Raw genomic sequence first — 23,041 nt, forward strand, 5'->3', positions numbered from 1 at the left:
TGGGCATCCGAGCTGTCAGTCACGCGGCAGTCCCGCGGCGCGGCGGGGCGATGGCGGCGGCCCGGTGGATGCTGCGCTGGGTTGCGGTGGCGGCGGCCGCAGTGGCGGCGGCGCTGGCGCTGGACAACGGCCTGGCGCGGACACCGCCCATGGGCTGGCTGCACTGGGAGCGCTTCCTCTGCGGCACCGACTGCGCCGCCGACCCGCGCCGCTGCGTCAGGTACCGCCGCGGGGCACGGGTACCCGGGGAGCCCGGGGCAGCCCAGGTAGCGGGCAGCCGGCCCGGTGTTCTGGCACCCGCTGTGCCTTCCCCGCGCTCCCCCGAGTGCTCCCTGCCCGCCCAGCCCCGTGGCTGTGCCCGTGGTAGACATCAGGCGTTCTCCGTTCTCTTTCCCGGTCGTGCGCGCTGCCCGTGGCCAGCGAGCAGCTGTTCGTGGAGATGGCGGACAGGATGGCAGCCGAGGGCTGGAGGGACGCCGGCTACGAGTTCATCTGCATCGACGACTGCTGGATGGCCCCGACGCGAGACAAGCAGGGCAGGCTGCAGGCGGACCCCCAGCGCTTCCCCGGTGGGATCCGCAAGCTGGCCGACTACGTGAGTGCCACCATGGCACGGTGGTGACCCAGCCTGGGAGCAGGGCAGGGTGGGACGGCTGGGTGGGTACGGCTGCAGCACTGCTGAGATAAGGCCCTGCCCCACCGTGGGGTTCTGCTTCCCTTCCCGCCCCAAATCCTCTTCCTCCTGCCTTGTTGCTGCACCATCCCAGGCTCTGTTTTTGTCTACATGCACAGGTCCACTCCAAGGGTCTGAAGCTGGGGATCTATAGCGATGTTGGGAACAAGACGTGTGCTGGCTTCCCTGGCAGCTACAACTACTATGAGCTGGATGCCCAGACATTTGCTTCCTGGGGTGTGGACCTGCTCAAATTTGATGGCTGCAACTCTGACTCACTGGAGCTGCTGGCAGAAGGTAGGCATAGGCTCAAGGCAGCTATTCCCATGGGTGGGAATATTCTGCAAGCAGCAGCAATTCTAGGCCCAGCATCAGGCTCCATGGACTCGCTTTTCCCTGAATATACTCATTTAAGAGACTTGCTTACAAAAGCAAATCTGAGGCTCTGTTCTTAAACCCAAAGTGCTGAGTGTTGCTGTGTCAAGTGTTTTTACCTGCCCAGTCTCCTGGTGCTCTCCTTCAAGGACAGCTTGGAAAAGGAGCTTTCTCAGCTCAGAGTGTGGATCATGCAGAGCACAGACACATCAGCTGTGTGCTCTGGGGGTGGCTGTACAGGCTGCTCCCTCAGCTGTTAACTCAGCACAGGCTTTGCCCTTCTGCAGTGCCTGTACTGGAGAGCCCAGAGCGTTTCACACACTTAACCCTTAATCCCTTTGGTGGGGCCTTGTCAATGTGAATCAGCCTGAAGCTAGAACAGCTTGTGTCAGCCATGAAAGGAACAGTTAGGAAGGCTTTTAAGAGATAAGAATGAAGGGAATTATGGCATAAAATTCCTACTGAGGTTTTCCTTTTGAAGCACACCAGTGTAAATACTACTTCAGAAGTTATTTGCACAAAGGCTGGCAAGCCAGCAGCTGAAAGCTCAGCAGCTCCCTGTGCTGAGGGGACTTGCTACAAACTCTTTTGAAGCACACGCAAATCCCAGAACCACAGGAGTAGATTTGTGGGTAGAACACTTTAACTTGGAGAGCTTTTTTCTCTTGACTGGGCTCTCTGGCTGCTGGCACAATCAGCACCACCATGCTTGGCAGCAGGAATCCTGCACAAAGTCCTGTCTCTGCCTGGCAGGGAGAACCTGCCCAAGTGACAATCCCACGAAGCAGATGGTGGGGCATATGCCAGCTGCCACAGACAGGAGCACAGCTCAGCACCCTGAGTGACAGCTGAGCTGAGAGCTCCTGTTGGATCATATGCGTAACCCAGATACAGTCCAGTTGCACTAAAGCAGTTCCAGAGGAAAGAGCAGACTTCATTTCCTCTCTGCCAATTGGAAGGGACTTAACAGGGCTGTTTGGGGACAAGGACAGGAAAAACTAGAGCTTTTGCATTCCTGCCCAGTCCATATGGCGCAAGTGCCTCATGAGAACGTACTCCTACATTACCCAGCAAAGCTGCACTGCTTGATAGATACTGACTTGTGTTTCCTGGGTATCTAGAGGAAAAGTGCCATACAGGAAAGCTTTTAACCTCTTCCTCTGGCTGTATGTACAAAGGGATCAGCAGTCTTGGAGCAACAGCCTGCCCAAGCAAAGCTCCTGTCCTTGGGAGGCAGGTGGCCAACAGCAGACTTTAATGTCCTCCCTGTGGTATCTCAACCACAAAAATGCGTTCAATCTTAATTTTGCAAGAGTTGAACTGAAACCTGAACCTGTGACATTGGACTAGTTCAGCTGTGTGACCAAGGAGATTGTGCAACCTCTGTCTGTGCTCTTCCTTTAGGATACAGGCGCATGTCTCTGGCCCTGAACAAGACTGGAAGGAGCATTGTGTACTCCTGCGAGTGGCCTTTCTACTTGAGGCCTGTGCAGCAGGTAAGAAGTGCCTCCCAAGGTTTATCCTGGGGCTCAAGTGGGAAAAAGAGAAAAACATTTGAGATTGCAAAACAGCATCCTGAGAAACTTGCTGCTCTCCATTCTGACAGGGACCAAGGCTATAAAATGGAGGAAAAAACTTTTTCCTCCAGAGCCCTGAAGCATTCCTGAACCATTGCTCTGCTGAAACAGATTCAGTAGGATCCTGCAGCACGAAGGCTCAGCCAAGATGGAGTGTGCCAAAAAAACCACAGCATCCATCTGCTTCCTCTCTCTGAGGAGCTAAGTGGCAAACCATTGGCAGTGCAGATACACAGCCTAGCAGATAGCTCAGTGTAACTCCTCCTGGACACAGAATGCTGCAGGCTCAGCCTTACAGGCAGCTCTGGGGACCCTGAGAGGTTTTGTGACATCCTCCACATTGTTCAGTGACAGATTTCTGCCAGCCAGGGTCTGTGGCTGACACCTTGCCCTCCACCCACAGCTGGCTTCTGTGCCACTGTGACAGGATGGTGCCATTCCCTCCTACTGGAATTAAATGCATTACTCACCAAAGGGTGTAAACCAAAGAAATAGCAATAATTACTGGGATATTACAGTTTAATCCCACTGGCTTTGTCACACCTTCAGTAAAATTTTGTAACAGAACTGGTGGTCACAATAGTTCTCCCTAGGGGAGCAGTAGTGTTGTCTGGACCATGTCTCAAGAGTGGAGTTACTGGGCACAAAGCATTCAAGGGAATCAACATGCACTAGATCATCCAGATGGGGATAGAAGCTGTTATCCTGGTTCTCCCCCAAGCTACCTTTGGTCCAGTCTAGCCTTGCTGACACTCCTGTACAGCCACGTGCTCTGTCTAACCACACTCATTGTTCTGGCAGCCCAATTACACAGAGATCAAGCAGTACTGCAACCACTGGAGGAACTTCTATGATGTCTATGACTCCTGGAGCAGCATCAAGAGTATCTTAGACTGGACAGCACTTCACCAGGACACCATTGTGAAGATAGCTGGGCCAGGGGGCTGGAATGATCCTGACATGGCAAGTACAGCAACACTGACCTCACTTGAAGCATCAGCAAAAAAACCTTCCCTCAGCTGTGGGCCAAGAATGGGGAGGGAGAGAAGCAGGGGAGAAACCTTGAGGGGCAGGACTCTGATGGGACCCTAGGATCAGAATCATAATTAGAAGGTCCAGGGTAGAAAGGGAAAGTGAACTGCAGCTATGGATAGTACCAAGTAAGCACCATCTTTGTGTCATGCAGCCTCCACAAGCAGTACCAGCTCAGAACACAGGTTGGGGGGACAGTCTCCCAAGTGCTGATGTCCCACCAGAGCGAAAACCCCTAGATGCATTGCAAGGATCTGAATCCAAAAGCATTCTTCAACACTGCCTAGCCACTTAAAGAGCTTTCTTCACTTCCACCAGGGACTCATCCTAAATTGCCATGCAGTCATGCCTTGCTTTTTCCAACCAGCTGGTCCTGCCCCTGGCACTCAGCCTATCTAGCCAGGCTCCAGAGGTCCCACCCTGTGATTTCCTGGTTCTGCTGGCCCAGTTTCTCCTCAGCAGGCAGTGTTACCAGGCACTTCTTGTTTGCTTGTCATAGTTGGTGATTGGAAACTTTGGGCTGAGCTGGGACCAGTCGGTGACTCAGATGGCCATGTGGGCCATTATGGCCGCTCCCCTGTTCATGTCCAATGACCTGCGGCACATCAGTCCTGAGGCCAAGTGTCTGCTCCAGAACAAAGATGTGATCGCCATCAACCAGGATCCACTGGGCAAGCAGGGATACCAGCTTGTCAAGGTACAGCAGGAGAGGGCTGGGGTTGCAGAGTGGGGCACAGATGGGATGGAGAGGTGCTTGGGGTTTGGGAACAGGAGCCCAGTGAGCCCCTTTGTTCCTGAAGCCTGCTGGAACACAGGCATGAAGACCACCGCTTCAGCCTCCCACAGCCTGAGCCCTGGGTTGGTTTTCTCCTTGACAGGACAAGAACTTTCAGCTGTGGGAGCGGCCCCTGTCTGGCCGAGCCTACGCTGTGGCGGTGCTGAACCATCAGGAGATTGGAGGACCCCAGAACTACACCTTCTCCCTCACCCTCCTTGGCAATGGGCTGGCCTGCAACCCGGCCTGCTCTATCCTCCAGGTGCTGCCAGCCAGCAGGGACTGGGGCGTTTACAGCTGGATCTCCTCCCTGAGCGTGGAGGTGAACCCCACAGGCACAGTGCTGCTCAAAGTCCTGCCACTATAGGCAGCACAGAGACAATCTTTTCCTAAGCCTCAGGCTCTGGCTGAACTTGTGGCAGGAAATTCATCTCCTTCCAAGCAGGTGCCTTTTTTCTCAGGCATTCATTATCTGAACCTTCAGCCTAATGTGACAAATAGCCATCACTCCATCATCAAGAGGTAACAGAGAAAGGATGAACAGCAGAGCAGTGTCCCTTTCCCTGGCATCTCACCCAACTCTTCCTCCAAGGGGATGGAAGGGCCCCAGCAGCGCAGCAACTCCTGTCTACACCCACTGCCACTACCAAGCAAGGAAAGGCAAGGGATGCACAGGCAGCATCTTACAGCTGTCCTTGAGCATTTCAGGGACAACAGGGAAACACACCCTGGCCACCTTGCTCTCTTTTTTCAGACTAGGGCACACAGTCCAAGAAAAGCTGCTCCCACCCCCGCTGAGGAAACCCAACACCACTCGGAGCATGGACATACACTTCCATTTTCTGACAACTCAGGGACTGACATGAACCATTGCACTTCTCAGCAACTTTCTTGACAGCTGCTATCATGCCTTAGAACTCAAGTTTTTGAGGGTTTCCCCTCATTCCAAGAATCTCTCACCAGTGGCTGTCACTTCAGTTTAGATGTCAACTCCCTCTCCACTCTTCATATGGCCACTGCAGTCCCCTTTCTCCAGGAATCCTGCCTCCCAGAAATCCCTGTGTGCTCGCTTCCCACCGCTGGCAGGAGCCTTTAGGTTGAATAACATGGGCTTTCCAAGACAGGAGAATGGATAATCACTTAAGCAACCATCATGTGCAAGTATATTCTCTTCTGACTGCAATACAATCAGGATTTCTTGATTTGTTCTGTGATTAAGCACTTTGATTAAAATCCCTTTAAAAGGCTATGTTTTTTCTTACTTGCAGTGTACAAGAGTACAGCATGATATCTGGAATTGAAACATGGTTTAGAAACCAGGCCAGTTTGTTCCAGTTCTGTAAGTTTTTGTGAAATTTCTGATTACTAGAAACAGCACTCAGTGAAGCTGACATAATACAGCCATACAGTCCACACCACAGGCCAAAGCCACCACTGCCTATACAAATCTGAAAAGGCCATCACATCAGCCAATATTTAATAAGCAAAACCAGATTCCCTTACATTCAGTAACTGAGTGCTCCAAATCATTATGAAGATGTGAAGAAGCATCTCTCCATCCTCCAGCTCAATTTCCACTATAAGGAAGTTTTCCTTAAGGATGAACTCTGCATTGCATTCCCAGCACCTGCTTGCTACCAGCTGACTTCCTACTCACAGAAAGTTCCTCTCTAAGGGGAAGCTGTCCCCACAATCTACCACACTCTGTCTGGTTGTTGCCCATTTGAAACTTCACTGCTGTGCTTGGCCTTCTTCCTTCAAGGAAAATGCTAAGAGAAACCAACAGCACAGGGGAAGGCAGCTGAGGCCTGTTGCACCATGTGCCAGGAGCAACCACAGGCATGGAGCTGTCCCTCCCCTCTCAGCTGCCACAGCTGAGAGGCACCTGCCTAATGATTGCACCTGCCTAACGGTGCAGGTACTAAACCCAATGGCTGCTCCAAGGCCTTTGCTCCTCAAGGCAGTATAGCTGTTTATAAAAAGGGGCCTACAGCCAAATGCAGGGACTGTTCAGGGGAGTTCATAAACGAGCCTGCACCATGTTCAGGCAGAGGTCACTGGAACCCATTACAAAACACCTCTTGGAAACACAGTAAAGAGATACCATCCATTGGCAGGCATTTTTCAAAAGCCAGGTTAAAAATTGTTCTGTTAAATGGTTCTGCAAGCAACACCTCCCTGCTGAGTTGATGTACTCACAGCTCCCACGCCAAGAGAAAACACATTAAAAAAGCAAAGGATCAATCTAATTACTTTAATACGGTCCGTAATGATGAGTAGGATGATGCTCAGAACTGGATCACCTGGCCCTGTAAGAAGCAAGAGACAAGAGTGAGTTTATTCACCACTGGGTATTGCCCCTCTTTCTCAGCCACTCACAGAACACAAACTCACCTTTCTCTTCTTGTCTCCTCCCAGCTCAAAGTGCTTGCATCTCTTAATTGCTAGCATCCTCTTGGATCTGCAGTTGGGCTCCACACACTCCAGCCTCAGCACAATCTTCTTGGTGGTCTTGGCCTGGGAGGAGGAACAAGGTGTTTCAATGAACCACACATCCCCAAGTAGACAAATTGCTGCTCTCAGGGAGAGCTTGTTCCCTGCACTCCTGAACACTTGGTTTGTTCCCAAAGTGTAGAGACTACAAACACAGTGAGGCTCCACTGAAAACAAGAAGACACTTTAAAGATCAGTACAGGAGTAAAGTGGATCTGTATCTCCACAAAAAGGGTACTGGCTAAAGCATTCACTAGGGCAGGGTTGGTTCCTGCAGGGATCAGACATGCTGGAGAAGTCTGTTCCACTGAATAGAGCAAGAAACTTGTACATTTACAGTGTGGGAGCACAGACTAGCAGTGCTCAGGAGAAATACAGAAGAAAACTGGGAAAAAGAAATATCTGGAAGCAACACAACCAGCAAACTTTCTCTGGAAGGAGCAGTGACACAACAGGCTCAATGCAGCCCTGCAGCTACTCAGAAGTTGGATGAAACATGGAAGACTGCAGAGGAAAGAATCCAAAACTGGGATGCTGCTGTAGCAGCTGGTCAGGGCTGTAACCACCAGCTAGAAACCTCAGGTAGTCATCCATACAATGCTGACAGAAAAACAGAAATGGGAATTGCAATGTACAGGTAGAGAGTACCAGCACTGCAGCTGCTTGGTGCACCCTGCTTGCAGAAGTGTTTCCTTTCCCCACTTCCTGGCACAAAGTCAACTTGAAAACCTTCTGCCTTATTTTTTACTTCTTGCTGGAAGGTTTCCTGTACACCTCCAGCAGGACACCAGGGCTTCCCAACAACTAGCCAAGCAACTCTATGAGCATAACTAAACAATTCACACAAAGTAACAAATCCACCCACTGGGTTCTGCTTCCCCACTGTAAATACCACACCAAGCAAGCAGACAGCTCCTTTCCCTTTGCCAAGCCCTTCCCCTTGGGCAAGCACTGAAATAAACATTCCTTTCATTGCAAATGTCCCTCCCAGAAAGACCCCACTCCCCTGCAGCATCAAAGCTGAGAACCTGCTCTGCAAACATAGCCCAAGTCACCCTACAAATGAGGAGCATCTCCATGAGACAAGACAACAAGGAGATGAGCCATATATTTGATGGGAGCTTACAAGGGAGCTGGAGAAGGACTTTTTATAAGAGCACAGAGTGACAGGGCAGTGGGAAATGGCTTCACACTGACAGAGATTTAGGTTAGAGAGTAGGAAAACGTTCTTTCCTGTGAGGGTGGGGAATCCCTGGCACAGGTTGCCCAGAGAAGCTGTGGCTGCCCCATCCCTGAAACTATCCAAGGCCAGGCTGGATGGGCCTCAGAACAACCTGGGACAGTGGAAGGTGGCCCTGCCTCTGGCAAGGTGGGAACAAGATGACCTTTAAGGTCCCTTCCAACCCATTCTGTGATGAGGAGGGGGTGCCTGCACAGCCAGCACAGAGCTGCCCTAACACAGCCAGAGCAGAGCACTGAGGAATCCTCCCTCAGCTGGCCATGTGGGTAGCCAAGGAAGTTTCCTGTTCCTGAGGAGCAACACTCACTCACCTTTTTACGGAAGATGGGCTTTGTCTGGCCCCCATATCCACTCTGCTTCCGGTCATAGCGCCTCTTTCCTGCAGGAAAAAATGGCTCAGGACAGGCAACAACCAAGGAGATGCTACAAGCACAACTGGCAATTCCTAAATCCCAGCAGAACCAGGGCCTCCCTCCTCCAGCAGCCTCGTGCTTGGCCCATGGCCACGGCTCTTGTACTATCCCCAAAAGTGGAACATTTCCCTCACTGTGCGCCCAGCAGACACACAAGGTCAAAGGACTTGATTTATTCAGAGTTCTGTGCAGAGAAGGGTGCTGCATGGTAAATCCTCAAAGCCAGCACACGAAGGGCCAAAAACATTTATACACTCCTGTTCAGGTGATATTTTCATAATTAATCCACATCACTACTGGCAGAGCTACCATTAGATTCACTTTGTTTCACCTCGACTTAACACCCAGCACATTGTAAACTCACAGCCCGTGCTCAGCAGGCTTGGGCTCCAGAGTTGTGCTTTCACAGCCAGCTCGGTTCACATTCTCTAATTGCTGTAATGTGCTCACACAGAGCACATTCTCTAATTAGTTAAACATTTCTATATGATAACCATCCCAAACTACGTTGGGATGACAAGTCCTTAGGCTTTTTCCCTTTGTCTTACTTTTTTAGTTCCCTTTATTGTACACAACATCCTTTAGGTCAAGCTGTCCTCCCCAGCCATACAAATGTTCCCAATCCACACCACCCGTGCAGGGCACACGACACCCGCAGCGCACGCAGCTCTCCGGAGCGAGCCCGTCCTCACCCTGCGCGTAGAGCGAATCCTTCCCCTTCTTGTACTGCGTGACCTTGTGCGGCTGGTGCTTCCCGCACTTCTTGCAGTAGGTCCGGCGGGTTTTCGGCACGTTCACCTGGAGGAGAAGGAGAGAAGTCGGTCAGGGCCGCTGCGCATACGCCACATCCCGCTCCGAAGGCCCCGCTCCCGCCCTTCCCCTTCCCTCAGGCCCCGCGCTGCCATCCGGGGATGGGGAAACCCCCGAACCGGCCTGGCCGCCCAACACGCACCCATGGCAGCGGAGGGAGCCCGGCCCGCCGCAGCCCCGGGGCGGATGCGGGCGGATGGAGCCCGGCCCAGCCCCGCCACTCACCATCTCGGCGGCGGCAGCGGCCCAGAGAGGAGGGGCTGGGCGGAAGCGGAAGTGGATGTGGGCTGGGGACCATAGAGAGGAGAGCGCAGGGGAGCTCGGGGCACGCCGCCCCCTGGCGGTGGGAGGAGAGCAGGGCGGCAGCCATGGCGTCAGGGGGCTGGGTGTGGGCCTGGGTGTGACCGGGCTGGGGCATGTGGGATCTGCCGCCTGCAGGTGACGTCCAGGTGTTTCAAAGACAAATGATCTGTCAACAGAGTTGTCTTGTTAAGGCTTATGGCTTGACAAGTTTCAGCGATCTCAGACCTGGCTGGGAGTTAACAAGGCTTGGGAAGCAGGATTTACCCCTGATAGTGTGCACAGAGAATTCAGAATTTAGGAGCACAAGAACAATTGGCAGAACTCTCAAGACAAGGATGTAACTAGCAAAGCTAGCTCAACAACTGTGGTGAATCGGCTCTGAGTGGCTAAGAGAGGTTCCAGCATGGGGAGATCACAACACCAACCCACGGACCACCGACCCAAACGAAGAGAAAGACTGAACATGGCCTAATTAACATAAGAAGCGAGGGAATCATTTAACACTACAAGTTAGAATGCTAATGAATGATGTCATCTGTAGCCAATGAATATTAATGTTTTCATTTGCAAAAATGTATAAACGGTGAAAAGTTTTGATAGTCACTCTGCTGGCTTTGTGAATTTGCCATCAAGACCTCTTTCTGCACAGAACTGTGAATAAACCAAATACCTCGGTTCTGTTTGGGGATCAGCCTCACGTACATGGGGTGAAAGAACCCATTTTGGGTCAACATAAGGATGGTCAGCCAACACCTGGCACTGCCCACAGCCCAGGCAGGCTCTGGCCATGGCCGGTGGCCTGGTGACCCCAGCAACAGCCCAGCTCTCTGCAGGAGGAAACAAATGCTGCCTCTGAGTCAGAAAACTAAAAAAGGGGAACCGAAAGGGTGGGGTTGGCCGGCCCCGTCCTTCCTCCCTGCGCACCCTGCCGTCTCTCCTCGTCCCTGCTGCCACAGCCACCCCAACCCGCCGGGGTGGGCACGGCAGGACCCCGGCTGGCCGGAGCGGCGGCGGGAGGGCTCGGTGAGTATGGAGCCCCTGGAGCCATGGCATGGGGCAGCACTGGGCTCTGGGTTCCTGGGCACCGGTGGGGCCTGGCTGATGTGGCTGTGGGACAGCAGGGGGGTTGGGAGACTCCATGTGGCCTGTGCTGGTGGCCTCACACCTCTGCTGAACTCCTCGGGGGGAGGAGAGCCATGCTGGGCACAGGACACACGGGGCAGGTGAGCCAAGCTGGGAGGACTCTGCCTCGTCCCACAGCCTAACCAGTGCCAAGCAGGTGGCATCTGACCGCGGTCACCTGGCCATGGGGCTGTGGGGCGGAGTGGGGGTGCCAGGGGCTGCAGGCTGTGCTGGAGCAGGGAATCACAGTGGTGTGTGGATGCCAGGGACCCCAGGGGTGGCCAAGAGCAGGGGTTGGGGTTCTGCTAGTGAGTGTCTTTGGCCGTTCCTCACCTGTGTTTTTTGTGGGCGCTGCTGGGGTGCAGCTCTGGGTTTGCTTACAAGTCTCCCATGCAGGTTTCCCCCTTTATGCCTCCCACCCATCATTTTTGGCACTCTCAGGGTTCAACCTGAAGCATGGGGGCTGTGAAGTTTGTCACTCACACTTTGTTACCCTTCCTATGCAGGGACACAGTGTCCAGTGGCATGAGGCCAGCAGTACTGGGCCTGGTAGTCTCAGAGCACGCTGAGCCGAGGTGTGAGCACGGCAGGAAGTCACACCAGCTATGGGACACAGGACCTGCTTCCACCCACCCGTCTGCTGTCACAGCACAGCAGTGGTGGCTGTGGGGGTGAGCCCTGTGGGGCACCCACCACACCGAGGACAGGCAGGGACAGAGCAGGTCTGGTGGCAGTGCTGGGGACAGGGAGGCTGAGCCGTGCTGGGGCACAGCAGCCCTCTGAGACACTCATTGTCCTTTCCCCTCTGGCAGTTCCATCCAGAGGACACAGTGAGGATGTGTCCCACCTGCCTGGCACTGCTGGCCATGGCCCCGCTGCTGTGACTCCAGGGAAAGCTCCAGGGACCCGGCACTGCAGTTGGGATGGGCTGGAGCCCAGGGCCCCTCTGCTCAGCTCCTGTGTCTGTACCAGGGAGGGCAACAGGAGCCCTCCTGCTCTTGGGAATCAGCAGCCACACTTTCTAAGTAGGGAAAATGAGGCACAGGGCTACAGGGTGGTTATGGGATCACCTAGGGCTCATCCACCACCCTGACAGCAGTCTGGGGGTCAGGGGCACACCAGCCACCTGCAGGGACCCCAGATCCCACTTGCTGAGGCCTCAATCAGCACGCTCAGGCTGCTGTTTTTTTCCAGAAGTCTGATGACTAATTTTTTTAAGTTGGGGGCTTTTTTTTTTGACCACCCAAACAAGCTGGAAAAGTCTGAGCCATAAGAACCACAAGGAGGGAAGAGGGAAGCCTGGGAGAGGGAATTCTGCTTGTCCCCAGCCTCTCTGGGGGCAGTGGGGCAGGGTCAGTACTGCAGCAGCAGGGGCTGTGCTGGGAGGGTGTGGGCACTGCCAGCAGGTGGGAGAACACCTCTGCTCCTCATCCCCATGCTGGGGCATGCCCTGGAGAGAGGCACAGTGTATGGGACTGGCTCCTGGCATCTTTGTTTCCCACCTGACCCTTGTTGTGAGTGAGCCAATGCCCACCTCCTGTGTGGGGAGAGTGGATGGAATACTCAGCTGGGGAATGGGGAGCTGAACCCCTAACTCTGGCCCACCTCTGAGCCTCCCCCTGAGGAGATGGGCTGTGGGGAGCAGGAGAGAAAAACAGCTTCTCCCAGGTTGCTTTCCAAAGCTGTGCTTATAGGAGGAAAAAAAGGGAACAAGGTGTGGGTGAAGGGGAAGCAGAGACTGTAGGTGGTCAGGCAGGAGACATGGAGCCAGGCTCCAGGGGATCACAGCTCAGCAGTGGTTCCACACAGCTCACTCATCAGCTCCCCAGACTGCAGTCAGGTGCTGGTCACAGCCCACAGCTCCAGCCACGTGGCTCTGGGGGCCCACCTGGGGGTCACAGTTCCTGAGTACACCATGAGATGCATGGGCTGCTCCAAGAGATGGGCCAAGGCAGTTTCCAGCCCCTAAAGGCCAGGCAGCAATGGGATGCAGAGTTCTCGTGAGCCCTTTCCTGCCCTGCCCTGCCCTGCCCTGCCCTGGAGAGGCTCAGGGGAGCTTTGCTGATGGCTGGGGGAAGATTTAACCTCTCTGCCTGCTGGCTGGAGGCAGCCCTTCAAACCTGGCCACTGACAAGTGCTGCTCACAGGGGAGGAAGTGTGGTTGAGCTCCATCCCTGCACTCCTGCAGGCTCCGTGGACACACAGGGGAAGGATGACTCTGGGGCTACTCCGTGCTCTCAGTAGCACTGCACTGTGACTTTTCAGGGTCAGGACCTACCCATGGCTTTTTAGGGATTGGTCTGCCGTGGCCACCCCTTGCACGCTGCCAAATCAGCACGTCCCCAGCACAAAGTGGCTGCGGTGGGGCAGGAGGAAACAGCCCACACAAGCTCACATGCACAGAGCTGGAGGGGAGGAGCACTTGTGGGGTGTCACAGCTGGCTCCGTTCTCCTCTCTGGGGCTCCAGGCTTCCCCCTTTTCCCTCTTTCCCCAGCTCTCTCTGTCCATCTTGCATATCCTGGGGGCCTCTTCAGCAGGAGTTGGAGCCATCCGGGTGGTGGCTTTGTCTGCAGGCTGGTGAGAGGGGCCAGGAGAGGTCATATCACAAACCACCCACACTGACCTGCCCTCACACCTCTGCAGCTGGTTGCTCCTGCTGTGGGGGTCCCAACACCCCCTGTCTGCCCTTGGGGCAAGGGGGAGAGTGCACCTGAGCGAGGTCCAGCAGGCTTTGGGCTGAGCAAGCACCGTGTCAGCATTATCTTGTCCACAGCAACCCAGTGAGTGCAGCACAGGGGAGACCAGGGGGTTGACATGGCCAGTGTCATCCTGGAGAGCATCTTCTTGAAGCGCTCACAGCAGAAAAAGAAAACATCTCCCCTCAACTTCAAGAAGCGCCTGTTCCTGCTGACGGAGAGCAAGCTGTCCTACTACGAGTATGACTTTGAGCGGGGGGTGAGTCTGCAGCCACAGGGGCTGTGCCATGACAGTGCCCAGGGGTCACTCACTGTCCCTTGCCAGCACGTAGCCCAAGGGTGGTTGGACAGGGAGGGGGGTCGGTTTGAGTCTCTCTGGGTCTCCACGTGGTGACTGTTTGAACCAAGAGTGTCTCTTGCAGCGCCGGGGCAGTAAGAAGGGCTCTGTGGACATTGAAAAGATCACCTGTGTGGAGACAGTGGCACCTGAAAACAACCCTCCCCCTGAGCGACAGGTCCCGGTGAGGAGGGTCCCAGGGTCCCTGCAGCTGTCCCCTCGCTGGGGGAGTAGGAAGAGTCCCTGGGGTGGTGGCAGTGGGGGACAGCCCTGCTGGGCGTGGGGGGGCTCTGTCTGTACCATATCAGGGGTCCAGCTTGATGCAGAGCAGGAGGATGCCAAAAGCTGTGGGCTTGCTCCAGAGGAGATGCCAGCAGCTGAGCAACAGGATGCCAGCATCCATCTCTACCTCTCTCTTCCAGAGGAAAGGGGAGGATTACAACAACATGGAGCAGATCTCAATCATCGAAAGGTTCCCCTACCCCTTCCAGGTGAGTTTTCGCTGCACCCTCTGCTGATCCACTCTGCCTGGCAGCAGGTCCTGAGGGGAGGACCCCACAGGGGCCTGGGATCAAACACGGCATCACTGCCCCAGTGCCAGGTGTCACTCAACTGCTTGGAGACACTCTGCTGCTGTCCACACTGCATGGGGCAGCCAGGTGAGCCTCTTTGAGCCCTGAGCTCTGTTTAAGATGGAAACCTGCTTCAGAGCTCTGTCCTGCCCCTTTCAGTCCCCTGGCTGATGCTGGAGGGATGCTGGCTGCACACTCAGCCCCCAGCCCAGCTGCCTGCCCTGCTGGCACCCAGTGTACCCCCGGCACACCGAAAGTCAGAGAAGGAAGTGGAAAGTCTCGGGGGAGGGGGCTTATTTTTAACCTCTTTGTCACGGTCCCTCGAGCACCGTGCGGGGCCAGCAGACACCAGCAGGGCTCAGGGTGGCCAAAAGGCTCGGTTCCCCCCTGGCAGCCAGCCCTGCCCGCGGTACTGAGGTTCGTGGTCCTGCAGGTGGTCTACGACGAAGGGCCCCTCTACATCTTCTCGCCCACAGAGGAGCTGCGCAAGCGCTGGATCCATCAGCTGAAGAGTGGTGAGTGCAGGGGCTCTGCAGCTCCTTTGGGAATCTGTGCCTGACCCACAGTGCCAGGCTCCCAGCAGCTTGCTGGCTCATGGTTACCTATCCCATGCCTGAGGAAGAGCGAGCTGCTCCTGCCCGGGGCAGGTGGGCACTGTCACCCTCTGCAGCACCATGGCTGAGGCTCCTTGCCCTCTCACAAACCTGCTCCAAAGTGGCTCAAGCAGGCTCAGAAATCATTGAGGGCAAGAGGAAATAGCAATTGTGGCCATACAGCTCCGCTGCCTTGGCATGTGAGGGCTGAGTGCCCAGTGCGTTAGGAAACATGGACAACAAGCCTGCTGGGAACCAGTGAGCATCTCTTCCAAACCACCCCGAGCCTTGCTTGGTGATGCTGGGCTAATACTCAGCTGTGTGGGTGCTCCCTCCTGGAGCTGGGATTGTGTTGCACCAGCACTGTGCCAAGGGGCTCCGACCACCCAAAATCTGCTGGAGCCGCCTGTACATGCCTCCTGGCGTGTGTGTGTGTGTCTTTCCGTGGCTTTGTGCTGGCAGGGTGGGATTAGCTGCTTGAGTTGACGCGGGGAAGTCAGCTCAAGCAAGGCGGAAGAGGGGCAGGCCAATAACGGGGAAGTCGCTTATCTCACAAGAGCCCCAGCAGAGCAGCCAGTCCTCTCCCCACTTCCCTGCTGAGGAAGCAGGGCTGCTCTGGCAGCTCAAGCCAGTGTAGAATCCACAGGGAAGAGAGACAAAATGCTGCCTTTTTGCTGACGAGATGTCCTCCTCTTAGTCCAGCAGAGAACAGGCTCTCTGCACCCCGTGCAGCTGCTGTGGGCCAGCCCCAGGCTGTTGGCAGTGTTTAGGCACATCCAGTTGTCCCTCTAGCTTGGGGACAAGCATGAGGAAACTGCCTGGCAGGGGAATATTCTCCCTGCAGGGGAAGTCTCTGAGCAGGCACAGTGTGGTGTCAGTGCCCTCCTCTCCCCATGGAAAAGCCAGGCACAGCACAGGCCTCCCACCCCACTTCTGGAAAAAAAGGGCTCAAAAGAGCTGTCAGCCATAGGCCAGAGCAGCCTGGGGGTTATTGGATATTTGGGCTGGCAGGAGTCCTTCTGTTACTGGCTCCAAGTGTGCTCATGCCCCTTTGCAGAGCTGCTCAAGAGCTTAAATCAGATCTGAGAGCCAAGCCTGCCCCTTCCCTGTGGCACAGGGATTGCATAGCCACAGCACTGAAGCAAGAGTGGTAAGCTGAGGGAAACCTGAACATCAGGGCACAAGGAACAGCAGCGCAGCTGAGAGGAAATTATTTAATGCAGCTGACCACTTGCATTCAGGGAGCAGAGCACTCTTGCAGCAGGCTGGCTCACATACATCTTCCTCCTCTGCCACAGTGATTCGGTACAACAGCGACCTGGTTCAGAAGTACCACCCCTGCTTCTGGATCGATGGCCAGTACCTGTGCTGCTCCCAGACAGCCAAGAATGCCATGGGCTGCCAGATTCTGGAGAGCAGGAATGGCAGTAAGACACCAGGCACCCTCATCCCCCTGCCCTGGGGGGGGCACCCACAGGCAGGGACCGGGATCTTTTCTCACCCTAGCCTCTCCTCTGTTCTGAAGGTTTAAAAGTCGGGCGGTCACATCGCAAGACAAAGAAGCCCCTTCCCCCAACTCCTGAGGAGGACCAGGTAAAGACCAGCATTAGGGTTTGCTCCAAGGTGCTGGAGAAAAGGTCTACCTGGAGAAAGCCAACATGTTCAATGACTGCTGAGAGGTGTACAGGCCAGGACTCTGCTCTGGGGAGCGATGTCAAGATGGTGACTGTCATGGGGTGACCTAAGGGAAAAGGAGCTTGAAGCAGAGGATGGAGCCCAAAGGCCAATAGCAAAGTCAAATGATCTCAACCCTAAGGTTTCCCAGGACAGCTGAGAGAGACCTTTTGGCTTAACCTGTGACTCATCCAGTCTACATCAGTTGATGTAGGACTCATTGGTTAAGCCAAAAGGTAAAGAGAAAACACTTATCTTTTGTGGAGATGGGGAAAAATGTTTTGATAAAAAGTCCAGGGAGACAAAATTGGTGTTCTGGTAGAGATACATGTGGGAGCTGAGACAAACACTGTGCTGACCTTGCCTGAGACCTCTGCCCTGCCAGGCTTGGGAAGGGTCTCACGTGGTGTGTGTGCAAGCCTGACCATGTCCCACGCTCTCCCTCTCCCTGTGGGAAGATGGTGATGAAGCCTGTGCCTCCCAAGCCAGCCCCCAGCACAGCAGGGGAGATGAAGAAGGTGGTGGCCCTCTACAACTACGAGCCAATGAACGCGCAGGACCTGCAGCTGCAGAAGGGCGAGGAGTACTTCATCCTGGAGGAGAGCCACCTGCCCTGGTGGAAAGCCCTTGACAAGAATGGGTGAGAGCTCCCACTGCCCATGGCCGTGGCTCTGCAGCACTGCCCTGCCCTGGTGCTCAGGCACTGGTGGGCAAACGCACCCCTCTGGCACCCCTCGGGTGAGGACAGGCTGCCTGCCCACCTGCGGGCTGCCCTGGGGAGGAGGCTGAAGCCAGCTGGGGTATCAGTCCTTCCCAGATGGGCTTGCACCAGGTTTTGAACCCAGTTCTACACAGCCTCCTGAGACGAGGATATCCTTTCCCCTTGGCCTCCTCCATTGGAGTGTGACCAGCCCCTTTTCTCCTGCAGGAGGGAAGGATACATCCCCAGCAACTACGTCACTGAAACCAGAAATTCCCTGGAGATCTTTGAGTAAGAGAGGGCACAGGGACCTGGCGAGTTGCACTTGGTTGGAGACATTTTCCATCTGGTTGTTACCCCTGCACAGCCCATGAGCCCAGCCTGGCTGGGTCATTCTCCCTCTTCCACCTTCTCTGACACCCTCCAGCCCCTAGCAGCCATCCCTGCCCTGCTCTCTGCACCGCCTGGCTGGGCCAGGGTCAGACTGGGCTGTGGAGATCTCCCTGATGGCTGTGTCCCTGTTCCAGGTGGTACTCAAAGAATATCACTCGTAGCCAGGCAGAGCAACTGCTGAAACAGGAGGTAAGTGTTGCCTCCCGAGGCTGGGTCTAGTCTACACACCAGCCCTCCATGGGCTGTTCTCACATTATGTCCAGCATGGCACCAACCCTGGTTTTTCTGGGAGAGGAGTGTTTCCCCAACAGCCCCAGGAACCTTCCCTATCCCAATGTCACCTCCTTCAGGCAGCCAGCTCAAGAGGCTGCCTCCCATGCAGGGATTGGAAGTACGACACACTGCATCCTCTCCAGCCATGCTGTGATCTTCACTCACTTTAAGTTTTGCCTGTTACAGTCACACACAGTCCCCACAACCTCCCAGTGCCCTTTCCCCTTTCTGTTTTAGGGTAAGGAAGGGGGCTTCATTGTCCGAGATTCCACCAGCAAGACAGGGAAATACACTGTCTCTGTCTATGCCAAGTCCTCTGCGTAAGTGGCTCTAAGAACAGCTTCTTCCTCCCTCAGACAGGTACCCCTCACCCCCTGCCTTTCTTCCCCATGGCACTGACCTCAAGTTCTCCCTCTCCAGAGACCCCCAAGGCACGATCCGCCACTATGTCGTCTGCTGCACCCCCCAGAATCAGTATTACCTGGCAGAAAAACACCTGTTCAACAGCATCCCAGAGCTTATCACCTACCACCAGCACAACTCTGCAGGTCAGTGTTCTGCAGCCAGTGTGGAGCCAGCAGTGTTTTCACTGGCACTGCAGTATCCCCACCTTCCTGTGCCAAAGGTAGGAACTGTGTTCCCTGCTGGAATGTGCAGGTAAGCCTAGAGTGGCAATCTGCTGCTGTGTTTCAGGGCTCATATCCAGACTGAAGTACCCTGTGTCTCAGCACAAGAAGAGTGCTCCTTCCACAGCTGGCCTTGGCTATGGTAAGCCACTCTGGGCCACCTCACAGTTGCCTGGTTGCAGGTTTGTTCCTGTTGGCAGCAACTTTCCCAGGCTGGGATCCTGGCTGTCCCATGGCTCATAGCCTTCCCAGGAACCATTTCCCAACTGCCCTCTGGTGACAGTATTGACCACAGACTCCACAAGGTACCTTGCTCCCATTCCCTAGAGCAGCAGGTCTCTGATTCTGCGGATGAATTTTCAGGCAGAAAATGCTTGTGAGCTTTTCTTGGGCTTGCTACACCAGATGACTGGGAGCACCATGCAGGCAGGTAACCTGCACCCGCATGACACTCACACTCTGTCCTAGGGTCATGGGAGATCGACCCCAAGGATCTGACCTTCCTGAAGGAACTCGGGACGGGGCAGTTTGGCGTGGTGAAGTACGGGAAATGGAGAGGCCAGTACAACGTTGCCATCAAGATGATCAGGGAAGGCTCCATGTCAGAGGACGAGTTTATTGATGAGGCCAAAGTCATGATGTAAGTGGTGAGCACTGTGCAGGTCAGTGCTAGATGCTCCTTGCCAGAATGGCTGCACTCCTGGGAGGTGTGGAGGGACAGTCTTGGGCAATCCCATATTCTGCAAAATGCATACAAAATCCCACTAATTTTGTTGCTGATTCCTTGGTGAGGTTTTCCACTGTCAGCTAGGCCAGAAGCTCCTTCTCTTCCCAAACTTTCCTTATTCACAGGTACTTCCTTTGCTGTCTGGCTTTCTAGATGCTCAGAATTGCCTTTGTCCCCAACACAGGAACCTGTCTCATGAGAAGCTGGTGCAGCTCTACGGGGTCTGCACTAAGCAGCGTCCCATCTTCATCATCACTGAGTACATGGCCAATGGCTGCCTCCTGAACTTCCTGAGGGAAACACGGCAGCGGTTCCAGCCTGCTGAGCTGCTGGAGATGTGCAAGGATGTCTGTGAAGCTATGGAGTACCTGGAATCCAAGCAGTTCCTGCACAGAGACCTGGTAGGGCTGTGGCTGCTTTCTTCAGGCAAAATCCCACTGGGGAAGTCGCCCCTACACAGATAAATAGGATGCTTGGAGGCCTCGGTTGCTCTCTGCTGAGGACTTTCTAGCTTGCCCCAGTCCAGGTGTACTTGCAGGACAAAGTGAGGTCAAGTGTTCAGTGGGTGGGGATGAGATGAAGTTTACCTGCTACAGGGGGATGGGAGAGGCAAGAGCAGGTAGAAGTAACTGCCTTCACCTCTCTATTCACAGGCTGCTCGAAACTGTTTGGTGAATGACCAAGGAATTGTGAAAGTGTCAGATTTTGGTCTTTCCAGGTCTGGTAGATGTGTCTGTGTCACTTTGCTGTGTCTGTCTCAGTAATCCATCTCCTCCTTCCATCAATTTTATACTTTAGTCTTTGCCCCTACCACCCTCCAGCTCTGCATTCCCATTGTCTTCCCATTTCATTTGCCTGGCTCAAACTTCTGCCTCTCCACTTTCCACCATCCCTTTCTTACTTCCCCTGCTCCCTTTCCCCCCTCTCTTTGCATCTTGTTTCCCCTACCTCCAGTCTCCTGGCTGCAGCTTTCTCTCCACATCCCCCTTTTGCTGTGCTTCCATGTCAGCCAATCTCTTCTGCAATCCTGACTAACACACACTTACTGCTGAAACCCATGCAGAGCTGCAGCCTCTGATCATTCTGAGCTGCCCATTCCTTTTGGGCTTGGTCAGTTGTGTGGAGGAGCAAAACGTGAAGTCCAAGTGAGGCACCCTGACCCATTTTCCTGCTGCAGGTACGTGCTAGATGATGAGTACACAAGCTCCATGGGGTCCAAGTTTCCAGTGCGGTGGTCTCCTCCTGAAGTGCTGCTGTACAGCAAGTTCAGCAGCAAGTCTGACGTCTGGTCCTTTGGTAAGAGCACTGCATTGATGATTTGGAGGTTGGGAACTGCTCTGCCGACCAGCTGCAGGCACAGGTGCTCCCATGCCATGAGCTCTCCCTGCTGTTCCCCCCAACAGGTGTCCTGATGTGGGAAGTTTACTCCCTGGGAAAGATGCCTTACGAGAGGTTTAATAACAGCGAGACAACTGAGCACGTCATCCAAGGCCTACGCCTGTACCGGCCGCAGGCGGCCTCGGAGCGGGTCTATGCCATCATGTACAGCTGCTGGCACGAGGTGAGTGGCTTTCACCCCCGGTGACACCTCCGGCCACCCTGGTGTAGCTGGGGCAGACACGGGCTCCAGCCAGACTCTCCTCTCACCCCACAGAAGCCTGAGGAGCGCCCCACCTTCAGCGCGCTGCTGGGCAGCATCCTGGACATCGCCGATGAGGAGTGCTGACCATGGGTCCTGCCCGCTGACCCCTGCCCAGCGCTGCCACTGCCCAGCAGGACAGACCCACACACGGCTGGTACCGTGGCACGGTTGTCACAGACACGGCACGGGCGTGCAGAAGCCTGGGGGACCCCCACAGCCATGCCCACAGCTCTGTCACAGGCTCAGAGCTCCATCACATCCCCGGAACTCCATCACCGCCCTGGAGAGCCATCACATACTCAGATCTCCATCACATTCCCGGAAATCCATCCATCCCCGGAGCTCCATCACATACTCAGATCTCCATCGCATCCCCGGAACTCCATCACACCCCAGACCTCCATCACAGCCCGTGGCCCCACCGCTCCGGGGGGCCCCGCTCCGGTGCGTTCCCGGCCAATAAACCATTCCACGGCCTCCCGGCTGCGGCCGCTCCGCCCCGCCGGCAGGGGGCGCGGGCGGGCGGGCGCGCAGGCGCGGCGCGGGCGGAAGGGGCGGGCGCGGCACCGGCGGCACGTGAAGGTCGCGGCGCGGCGGCACCGGGAGGGACCGGGGGGACACCGGCAGCGCCATGGACGCGCCGTCCGCCGCCGGGCTGGGCGGGGCCGACCCACAGCTCCAGCGCTTCATCGAGGTGGAGACGCAGAAGCAGCGCTTCCAGCAGCTGGTGCACCAGATGACCGAGCTCTGCTGGGTACGGGCGGCGGGCAGGGCCGCCGGCTCCGGTGACCCGGTCGCGATGGTGGGGCGAGGCGGGCTGGGAGGCCGCGCAGACCTTTGTCCCCGGGGGGAGGAGGCTGATGGGGACAAAATGGAGCCGCCGTGGGAGCAGCCCCAGCTCCGGTGAGCACAGGGCGGGAGGGGACGGCTCTCCGGGCACGGCGGGGCGGGAGAGCCACGCGTGGGGACGGCTCGGATGCGCCCGAGGGTCCCGGGAGGATCGGGAGCCCCAGGTGCGGGGAGCGTGCCCGAGGGCTGGAGATGGCCAGAGGCAGGGCCCGGTGCGGGTGGGAGGGTCGGGCTGCGGTGCTCCCGGGACCAACGGGACCCCGCTGTGTGCAGGAGAAGTGCATGGACAAGCCGGGCCCCAAGCTGGACAGCCGGGCTGAGACGTGCTTCGTGAACTGCGTGGAGCGCTTCATCGACACGAGCCAGTTCATCCTGAACCGGCTGGAGCAGACGCAGAAGTCCAAGTCGGCCTTCTCGGAGAGCCTGTCCGACTGAGCCGGACCCAGCCCCCGCCAGGCCAGGCCCTCGCCCATGCCCACTCCTGGTCACTCCGCTGCCCGAAGGAGGCAGGATCAGCTCGGGGGGCGGGTTAGGATTTAATTAAATGCCAGTCTCGGGGAAGTTGCAGCCAGATGAGAGCCCACAACAGACACAAGGACGCTCCAGGTCGGGGTGATGTGCTGCTCCCGGCCCCGCGGCCGCCTTTGTGCCGGGACCGCGGTGCCATGCAGGGAGCATTTGGAATGTGCCCCCTGGGCTGAGCAGAGGGGTGCTGATGCTCGTTTCACGGGTGCTGATGCTCGTTTCACGGATGCTCCCAGCGCCGATGGGAAGCTCGGCTCTGGGTGAGGCCAGCCCACGGTCGCTGCCTTAAACAGTGCTGCACAAACCAGCCCTCCTGGGCACATCCTCACCTGCCCCCGGGCACCATCGCTGTGCTGCGCAGCCTGGGACAGGCACCCTGAGCAAGAAGAGCATGTTGGGAACAGTGATCATCCCAGGCAGTGCCACTGCTGGAAAATACTTCCAGGCTTCCATAGGTAAATCATTCATATGGCCAAGTGACCAATTTTCACACTGCAGCACAACTCTGTCGATGCTGACTTGCTCCATTAACTGCTTTCCCTGGGTAAATGTAATAAATAATAACTGGGTCAATTTTTAATATGAGATTCTCCTTTTTTTCAGATATATCACTGCTGAGA

At 55.7% G+C, this 23,041-nt stretch overlaps 4 protein-coding genes across 6 annotated transcripts; 3 read left to right on the forward strand and 1 right to left on the reverse strand.

Moving 5' to 3' along the window:
- Positions 1-5,679, forward strand: GLA (galactosidase alpha). Its single transcript, XM_086849993.1, has 7 exons — positions 1-220; positions 421-595; positions 793-970; positions 2,453-2,544; positions 3,427-3,588; positions 4,157-4,354; positions 4,536-5,679. The coding sequence occupies exons 1-7, from the start codon at positions 51-53 to the stop codon at positions 4,797-4,799; spliced, it is 1,239 nt and encodes a 412-aa protein (XP_086706119.1). The 5' UTR covers positions 1-50; the 3' UTR covers positions 4,800-5,679.
- A 993-nt stretch (positions 5,680-6,672) lies between these two features.
- On the reverse strand, positions 6,673-9,758 carry RPL36A (ribosomal protein L36a). The gene is made up of 5 exons (XM_086851014.1): positions 9,531-9,758; positions 9,271-9,376; positions 8,477-8,544; positions 6,827-6,949; positions 6,673-6,741 (listed from the first exon to the last, which is right to left on the reverse strand). The coding sequence occupies exons 1-5, from the start codon at positions 9,756-9,758 to the stop codon at positions 6,721-6,723; spliced, it is 546 nt and encodes a 181-aa protein (XP_086707140.1). The 3' UTR covers positions 6,673-6,720.
- Positions 9,598-21,524, forward strand: BTK (Bruton tyrosine kinase). Of its 3 annotated transcripts, XM_086849990.1 has the most exons (21): positions 9,685-10,714; positions 11,320-11,535; positions 11,626-11,838; positions 13,588-13,769; positions 13,933-14,031; positions 14,270-14,338; positions 14,853-14,934; positions 16,311-16,439; positions 16,538-16,605; positions 17,145-17,326; positions 17,615-17,677; positions 17,914-17,968; positions 18,290-18,372; positions 18,473-18,600; positions 18,746-18,820; positions 19,147-19,318; positions 19,590-19,806; positions 20,059-20,123; positions 20,583-20,701; positions 20,809-20,966; positions 21,060-21,524. In XM_086849990.1, exons 4-21 carry the CDS (start codon positions 13,629-13,631, stop codon positions 21,129-21,131), a joined length of 1,977 nt encoding a protein of 658 aa, XP_086706116.1. In that variant the 5' UTR covers positions 9,685-10,714; positions 11,320-11,535; positions 11,626-11,838; positions 13,588-13,628; the 3' UTR covers positions 21,132-21,524. The 3 variants fall into 3 exon arrangements, with proteins under 3 accessions (XP_086706115.1, XP_086706116.1, XP_086706117.1); XM_086849989.1 differs by lacking the exons at positions 11,320-11,535; positions 11,626-11,838 and having other exon boundaries at positions 9,598-10,714; XM_086849991.1 differs by lacking the exons at positions 11,320-11,535; positions 11,626-11,838 and having other exon boundaries at positions 9,723-10,714; positions 13,588-13,750.
- A 74-nt stretch (positions 21,525-21,598) lies between these two features.
- TIMM8A (translocase of inner mitochondrial membrane 8A) lies at positions 21,599-23,001 on the forward strand. The gene is made up of 2 exons (XM_086849994.1): positions 21,599-21,801; positions 22,170-23,001. The coding sequence occupies exons 1-2, from the start codon at positions 21,679-21,681 to the stop codon at positions 22,329-22,331; spliced, it is 285 nt and encodes a 94-aa protein (XP_086706120.1). The 5' UTR covers positions 21,599-21,678; the 3' UTR covers positions 22,332-23,001.
- Positions 23,002-23,041: the final 40 nt, after the last annotated feature.

This window comes from Cyanistes caeruleus, chromosome 14, assembly GCF_971803275.1.
Source record: "Cyanistes caeruleus chromosome 14, bCyaCae1.hap1.1, whole genome shotgun sequence".
NCBI lineage: Eukaryota > Metazoa > Chordata > Aves > Passeriformes > Paridae > Cyanistes > Cyanistes caeruleus.

Coding starts and splice junctions, on each gene's coding strand:
- TIMM8A (XM_086849994.1), top strand. CDS start 21,679: ATGGACGCGCCGTCCGCCGCCGGGCTGGGCGGGGCCGACCCACAGCTC. Junction 21,802..22,169: donor AGATGACCGAGCTCTGCTGG/GTACGGGCGGCG, acceptor CGCTGTGTGCAG/GAGAAGTGCATGGACAAGCC.
- RPL36A (XM_086851014.1), bottom strand. CDS start 9,758: ATGGCTGCCGCCCTGCTCTCCTCCCACCGCCAGGGGGCGGCGTGCCCC. Junction 8,545..9,270: donor GGATTCGCTCTACGCGCAGG/GTGAGGACGGGC, acceptor TTTTTCCTGCAG/GAAAGAGGCGCTATGACCGG. Junction 6,950..8,476: donor AGCCCATCTTCCGTAAAAAG/GTGAGTGAGTGT, acceptor TCCTCCTCCCAG/GCCAAGACCACCAAGAAGAT.
- GLA (XM_086849993.1), top strand. CDS start 51: ATGGCGGCGGCCCGGTGGATGCTGCGCTGGGTTGCGGTGGCGGCGGCC. Junction 221..420: donor GACCCGCGCCGCTGCGTCAG/GTACCGCCGCGG, acceptor GCCCGTGGCCAG/CGAGCAGCTGTTCGTGGAGA. Junction 971..2,452: donor ACTGGAGCTGCTGGCAGAAG/GTAGGCATAGGC, acceptor CTCTTCCTTTAG/GATACAGGCGCATGTCTCTG.
- BTK (XM_086849989.1), top strand. CDS start 13,629: ATGGCCAGTGTCATCCTGGAGAGCATCTTCTTGAAGCGCTCACAGCAG. Junction 17,969..18,289: donor AGCAACTGCTGAAACAGGAG/GTAAGTGTTGCC, acceptor TTTCTGTTTTAG/GGTAAGGAAGGGGGCTTCAT. Junction 18,601..18,745: donor CCACCAGCACAACTCTGCAG/GTCAGTGTTCTG, acceptor GCTGTGTTTCAG/GGCTCATATCCAGACTGAAG.